The following is a 7,500-nucleotide window of genomic DNA, read 5'->3' as shown; positions in this document are numbered from 1 at the left end:
CCTCTGAGAGCTCCTGTTCGTCTGGCTACTTCAGAGAAGAAGCTCTCTGCTGTCAGGAAGTGTGAATCGCTGCTTCACAAGCTGCCCTACTTCACAAAGTCTCAGACCTTTTCTTTCTCTCGCATGCTTCGAGAATAATAAACTGAGAAATATCAAAAACTCCCTTTTTAAAGAATAATTCAAGCCAGAGTACTTCAGAGTAGGCACCAATTTTTTTTTCTGTAATACCTGTCGAAGATCGTTATACAAAGGGCAATAAAACAGAAAATGGATTTCACTTTCTATTTCCCCAAAATGTAGCCGATGTAGCACACGGTGCTTTCCAGAATAATTAAAAACAGTTTAAATAGTAGATAAAAATAAGAAAATAAAACAGGACGGATCATATATCGGAAAATAGATTAGAAAGTAAGAAACCATAAAAAAGAGTGATAAAAAAAATAATTAATACAGGTAAAACTACATGATGAAGGCGATTAAAAAGGTGTGATCACATAATACCCGCATAATTAAAAATATATAATCAAATAATAAACACAACCTGTCTTCTTCTGGAACCCATCTATCTATTGAGTCATGAACCCATCCATCTATTGAGTCATGAACCCATCCATCTATTGAGTCATGAACCTATCCATCTATTGAGTCATGAACCCATCCATCTATTGAGTCATGAACCCATCCATCTATTGAGTCATGAACCCATCCATCTATTGAGTCATGAACCCATCCATCTATTGAGTCATGAACCCATCCATCTATTGAGTCATGAACCCATCCATCTATTGAGTCATGAACCCATCCATCTATTGAGTCATGAACCCATCCATCTATTGAGTCATGAACCCATCCATCTATTGAGTCATGAACCCATCCATCTATTGAATCATGAACCCATCCATCTATTGAGTCATGAACCCATCCATCTATTGAGTCATGAACCCATCCATCTATTGAGTCATGAACCCATCCATCTATTGAGTCATGAACCCATCCATCTATTGAATCATGAACCCATGAACCCATCCATCTATTGAATCATGAACCCATCCATTTATTGAATCAGCCCGTCTCTATTGCCAGATGGAAGGTGCTGGATCTTTTGGGGTCTTGTGAGATTCAGGAAACACGTGGTTTGGAGCTGTAGTTCTCGGCGGCCCGTTTGTCCTGAAAAAGTTGGCTTTTGAATTGAACTGGAAATTTTTTCCTTTTCCTCATTTTTCCTGCAGAAAATGCATGTGAATGCTGAGCAGCTGAACGAAATCGCAAAAGCATTGCTGAAAATGCATGAATGTGAAAAATCTGAAAGCTCAAATACATCTGAACAGCTGAAAATCCTGGAAGCTGAAATGTGAAACTGGCAGAACTGGAAGCAGCATTGCCTAAAGAAGCTAAGAACTTAAATAAAATTTCAACAAAAGCTGGAATACAAACTATAATAATATCAAAGCTGAAATATGGAATAAAGAATGGAATTCATAGCTAAAAAGCTTGGAAGATGAAAAAACTTGAAGCTTAGCTGAAAAGGCCAAGTTTTGAGTCCGTTTGTGCACACTAAGAAAGCGACGGACCTCTAATGTTCGTGTGTGTGTGTGTGTGTGTGTGTGTGTGTGTGATCCGTTCTCCCCAGGTGGGTTCTGGGCCTGCAGTGTTCAGGCACCAGGAACACCCTGGCGGCTCTGAAGGAGGTTCTAGAGGGGAACCTCCATGCCGACGGGGTTCCCATGTCCCCTCCTCCTTCTCCTCCTCCTCCTCCTCCTTCCTCCTCTCTCACCCAGGGCCTCTATCTCTACACCAGCGGAGTGCCAGATCAGGAGATGGTGAGTGAGGAGCTGCTCTGGGATCAGTTGTACCCTTGATAACTGGAGCAGCTAGGACTGAATCTGATCCTGAGTCAGATCCATATAGTAACAGGAAGTCTGTATTGGATCCTGAGTCAACGTAGATATAGTAGCAGTCTGTATTGGGTTGTCAGCATCTCCTCCACATAAAGAGGCATTTCTACGGCTCTCTCACGCCCCCTGCTGCTTGTAAGGGCTCAGTGTTCATTTTGAATATATCTTGAAGCCTATGCTTGACAAATAAGAGCCTCTTTCTGCAAGGTGTATGCCCACCTCCCTTGTTCTCTGTAAAGCGCATTGTGTTGCCTCTGGGTATGAAATGCGCTATACAAATAAAGCTTTGATTGATTGATTGATTGATTGATTGATTGATTGATTGATTGATTGAGGTGTGGTTCTTATTGTAATCAAATGAGAAAGCCATGAATTGAACAGGCGTCTATTTTGTCTTGTGTGTGCAGGACGCGGTCTGCTCCTACGTGTCCGAGCGCTGCGGTGGTCTCCCCCTGCGTCTGCACGTCTGTCTGTTGACCGGTGACGCGCACGCCGTGCCCGGGGAGGAGGGCGCCTCCCCCCCTCGCTACGCCACCCAGGAGGAGGGGGGCGCCTCCCCCCCTCGCTACGCCACCCAGGAGGAGGCGGCGGAGGCATTGAGGGAGCTGGCGCGGGCTGGAAACGGCCGCTTCCACTGGATCAGCCAGACTGGTAATACTGCACGCACACGACACACACATACACACACACACACGATGTACACACACACACAGACACACACACACACACACACACATACACACACAACATACACACACACACACACACACACGATGTACACAGACACACACACACACATATACACACAACATACACACACACGATGTGTGTGTGTGTGTGTGTGAGAAAGCAGTTGTACTGACCTCTCTGACCCTGCAGGCGTCCTGGAGAGCGACGACGTCAGAGCCCTGATTGAAGAGATGGAGAAGGCAGCGAGCTACTGGCAGAAGGTGAGGGGGGAACAGCATGGAGCACAATTACACACTAACCCTAACCCTAACCCTAACCCTAACCCTAACCCTAACCCTAACCCTAACCCTAACCCTCTAGTGGAGGTTTGGTCCTTATGTCTGCAGTCCTCAGAATGTACTAGAGAGGGCGCCCCGGTAGCTCACCGGTAAGGCGCGCACCATATGAAGACTAGTTCTTCGCGCGGCGGACCCGGGTTCGATTCCCGGCTCGGGTCCTGTGCCGCATGTCCTCCTCTCTCTCTCTCTCCCACGTTTCCTGTCTCTCTACACTGTCCTATACCATTAAAGCTGAAAAGCCTTAAAAAATATCTTTAAAAAAAAAAATTGTACTAGAGGGCAAAATATGTTTTTTGTGTGTGTTTTTTTCCTTTTTTTCATATTACGAAAATTGAAGTTGCGAAGAACTCACTCAATATAACAAACAGCAGTTTTAGGATCACTAAATATTAGTCATATTGTGTCCTGTGAGAAGTGTGAACAGCTCTGAATCTTTGAAGCCCTTTTTCTCTACTTAGATTTCAATGCATGGCACATCATTTGAAAGCTTACAATTTACACTTCTATAATCTGTAAAAAAATATAAAAAAAATAATACAAAAATAATACAAAAATAATAATACAAAAATAAATATATATATATATTTTTTTTTTATTATTATTGTTTTATATAAATGACCATGGTAGAGATCAGGAACAAACATCCAGTGGTGGTCACAAATAAAAAATGTTGACATTTTTGTCAGCAGTGCAGAAGCAAAATAACACCAGGAACATATGAAGTATAATTCATCTATGGCTCTGGCCTGTTCTGCCTATCGCTTGTCAGTTGCTGACACACCGTTTTTCACCGTAACCACTCCTCCTCCTCCTGTGTCTCCAGACTTCCATGTTGACGGAGTCCCTCACCCAGAGTGCTGGCTGTACGTGCCCAGAGGAGGGCCTCTCTCCTGGGGAGAAAGTCCCCGCCCTGGCCTGGAGGCGTAGGGACGGACCACTGCCCCCGCCTAGGCCCACTGCACTCACCCTGGCTCGGCTGGTCAGAGCGCCCCCCCCTCACCACCCCCCCCACCTCTCTCCTCCTCCCGCTCTCCGCAAACTAGATTCTGTCTCTCTGCACTTTGGAAGAATGTCACTTGTCTCTCCTCCTCCTTTTCGACACACCTCAGTACAGTGCTGTCTCTCTGTATCAAATTGAACTCGGCTAACGTGTCGAGACAACCTTCCCCCCTCTCTCTCATTTCAAACTCAAGACTTCACCCCCGGGCGTCTGTAGCTCAGGAGGTAGAGCGGGCCGTTCGATGATCGTAGGGTTGAATTCCGGCGAGGTGTACATGTCAAAGTGTCCTTAGGCAAGACACTGAACCCCCAAATTGCTCCCCGTGAGCAGGCTAGCACCTTGCATGGCAGCTGCCGACCTTGGTGTGTGTGTGTGTGTGTGTGTGTGTGTGTGAATGGGTGTATGAGAGGCCTTCATTGTAAAGCGCTTTGGATAAAAGCGCTATACAAGAGCAGTCCATTTACCAATTAACCCCAAACCAAACTTTCACAATGAAAGGAAACCGAGGGACACAGAGCAGGATCCGATGGAGGAGAGGAGGGTCAGAGATGAGGAGAGGAGGAGAGGAGAGGAGGGTCAGAGATGAGGAGAGGAGGGAATGAGGATAGGAGAGGAGGGGAGGACATGAGGGAATGAGGATAGGAGGAGAGGAGAGGAGGATAGGAGATGAGGAGAGGAGGGAATGAGGATCGGGGGGGAGGAGAGGACATGAGGGAATGAGGATAGGAGGAGAGGAGAGGAGGATAGGAGATGAGGAGAGGAGGGAATGAGGATAGGGGGGGAGGAGAGGACATGAGGGAATGAGGATAGGTGGGGAGGAGAGGACATGAGGGAATGAGGATAGGAGGAGAGGAGGGTCAGAGATGAGGAGAGGAGGGAATGAGGATAGGGGGGGAGGAGAGGACATGAGGGAATGAGGATAGGAGGAGAGGAGGGTCAGAGATGAGGAGAGGAGGGAATGAGGATAGGAGAGGAGGGGAGGACATGAGGGAATGAGGAGAGGAGGAGAGGAGGAGAGGAGAGGAGGGTCAGAGATGAGGAGAGGAGGGAATGAGGATAGGAGAGGAGGGGAGGACATGAGGGAATGAGGAGAGGAGGAGAGGAGGAGAGGAGAGGAGGGTCAGAGATGAGGAGAGGAGGGAATGAGGATAGGAGAGGAGGGGAGGACATGAGGGAATGAGGAGAGGAGGAGAGGAGGATAGGAGATGAGGAGAGGAGGGAATGAGGATAGGAGAGGAGGGGAGGACATGAGGGAATGAGGATAGGAGGAGAGGAGGGTCAGAGATGAGGAGAGGAGGGAATGAGGATAGGAGAGGAGGGGAGGACATGAGGGAATGAGGATAGGAGGAGAGGAGGGTCAGAGATGAGGAGAGGAGGGAATGAGGATAGGAGAGGAGGGGAGGACATGAGGGAATGAGGATAGGAGGAGAGGAGAGGAGGATAGGAGATGAGGAGAGGAGGGAATGAGGATAGGGGGGAGGAGAGGACATGAGGGAATGAGGAGAGGAGAGGAGGATAGGAGATGAGGAGAGGAGGGAATGAGGATAGGGGGGGAGGAGAGGACATGAGGGAATGAGGATAGGTGGGGAGGAGAGGACATGAGGGAATGAGGATAGGAGGAGAGGAGGGTCAGAGATGAGGAGAGGAGGGAATGAGGATAGGGGGGGAGGAGAGGACATGAGGGAATGAGGATAGGAGGAGAGGAGGGTCAGAGATGAGGAGAGGAGGGAATGAGGATAGGAGAGGAGGGGAGGACATGAGGGAATGAGGAGAGGAGGAGAGGAGGAGAGGAGAGGAGGGTCAGAGATGAGGAGAGGAGGGAATGAGGATAGGAGGAGAGGAGAGGAGAGGAGGATAGGAGATGAGGAGAGGAGGGAATGAGGATAGGGGGGGAGGAGAGGACATGAGGGAATGAGGATAGGAGGAGAGGAGGATAGGAGATGAGGAGAGGAGGAGAGGAGGGAATGAGGATAGGTGGGGAGGAGAGGTGAGGACAGGGGGAGTAGAGCAGGGGAGGTGAGCAGGAGAGGGGAGGAGAAGAGGAGAGGAGAGGAGGAGAGAGGAGAGGGAGAGGAGGAGAGGAGAGAGGAGAGGGGAGGGAGAGAGGGAGAGGAGAGGGGAGGAGGACAGGGGAGGTGAGCAGAAGAGGAGAGGGAGAGGAGGAGAGAGGAGGAGGAGAGGGGAGGAGGAGAGAAGAGGAGGAGGACAGGGGAGGTGAGCAGAAGAGGGGAGCAGGAGAGGGGAGGAGAAGAGGAGAGGGAGAGGAGAAGAGGAGAGGGAGAGGAGGAGAGAGGAGGAGGAGAGGGGAGGAGGAGAGGAGAGGGAGAGGAGAAGAGGAGAGGGAGAGGAGGAGAGAGGAGGAGGAGAGGGGAGGAGGACAGGGGAAGGGAGCAGAGGAGGGGAAGGGAAGGGACCCAGGGGAGGAGAGGAGAGGAGGAGCAGGAGAACAACCTGAACACCTCCCGTTTCCCCCTCGTCTGAGAACCCCTTCCTGTCTGCTCCCAGCAGGCCAAGCGGCGCGGAGCGGACCCGCCCTCCCAGAGAGCAGCGCTCGCCTGGCGGCCCAGCAGCTCCAGGGCCGCCATCCCCCCGGGTGGGTACAGCCCCTCCCCTGCCCGCCGCACGCCCGGAACATTCCACGGGGCAAATATCAGCCCAGCTGCGCCAGTGGGGGCAGACGCCAGCTCGGCGCCAAGTCATCGTCTTCTCTCCACATCTCTAAGCGGACATGGACCGCTCCAAATTTCCATCGTGGGGGATTAAATGAAGAATTTTGCCAGAGCTAAATGAAATGTCCTAAATGAAAAGAAGCAGGTGCATGAAATATTATAGAAAAGGGAGTTCCAACGGCTTCTTTTTTTTTTAGGGCTTTTCAGCTTTAATGGTATAGGACAGTGTAGAGAGACAGGAAATGTGGGAGAGAGAGAGGGGAGGACATGCAGCACAGGACCCGAACCCTGGTCTGCCACGCGAAGAACTAATCTTCATATGGTGCGCACCTTACCCGGTGAGCTACCGGGGCGCCCCACTACGGCTTCTATAAACCTTCCGCTCCTCTTCTGTTTTAAAAGCCCCACTGGGATGATGACACCGCCGTTTACAGTCACTTAGGGCTTGTTCCTCTCTGCAGGACAGCTCGGGTTCGAGTTTCTCCTGAATAAAGAATGACGCCTCTATTTCTGTCCTCCTCAGGAAGAACGTCACCAAAGAAGTTGTTGTTGTTGCGGTTGCTAAGTTGTTTACCTCGTGCGCTGGTACGGACACTGAAGTCCGGCGCGTCCGATGTTTTTAAGACTCCGTTTTGGTGATAGACATTTCCGGAAGCATTTTTTTTCAGCGTTCAAAAGTCCAGAAGTCACTTTTTTTTTTCTTGCTTTGCTCCGAGTGCTGGTTCTCCAAGTCCATGTCCCATGTTCAGAATGATACTTCTCATATTACGACTTGGGTATATAATTAATCTATGTTTGACAGAAACCAGAAGATATGAGGTCAATTGGTGAATGGTTGATTGATTGATTTATTGATCAGTAACTTGTGTTTGTGTGTCGTTTATTTCTCAGCACAACCCATGACTGGT

At 49.5% G+C, this 7,500-nt stretch overlaps 1 protein-coding gene across 1 annotated transcript in view; it reads left to right on the top strand.

The window, feature by feature from the left end:
- vwa3a (von Willebrand factor A domain containing 3A) overlaps positions 1-7,500 on the top strand; it is a gene marked incomplete at both ends in the record, with an annotated part of 27,034 nt that overhangs the window by 13,300 nt on the left and 6,234 nt on the right. The window contains 6 exon segments of the mRNA XM_084460965.1: positions 1,631-1,718; positions 2,303-2,546; positions 2,775-2,845; positions 3,747-3,902; positions 6,429-6,516; positions 7,484-7,500. The exon segment at positions 7,484-7,500 is cut by the window's right edge and continues 88 nt beyond it. Coding sequence (XP_084317091.1) covers positions 1,631-1,718; positions 2,303-2,546; positions 2,775-2,845; positions 3,747-3,902; positions 6,429-6,516; positions 7,484-7,500 — 664 coding nt within the window.

Source organism: Borostomias antarcticus (assembly GCF_949987555.1).
Source record: "Borostomias antarcticus genome assembly, chromosome: 35".
In the NCBI taxonomy this organism is placed as follows: domain Eukaryota; kingdom Metazoa; phylum Chordata; class Actinopteri; order Stomiiformes; family Stomiidae; genus Borostomias; species Borostomias antarcticus.
The sequence above is the reverse complement of the archived record's forward strand: the minus strand, read 5'-3'. Positions and strand labels throughout refer to the sequence as shown.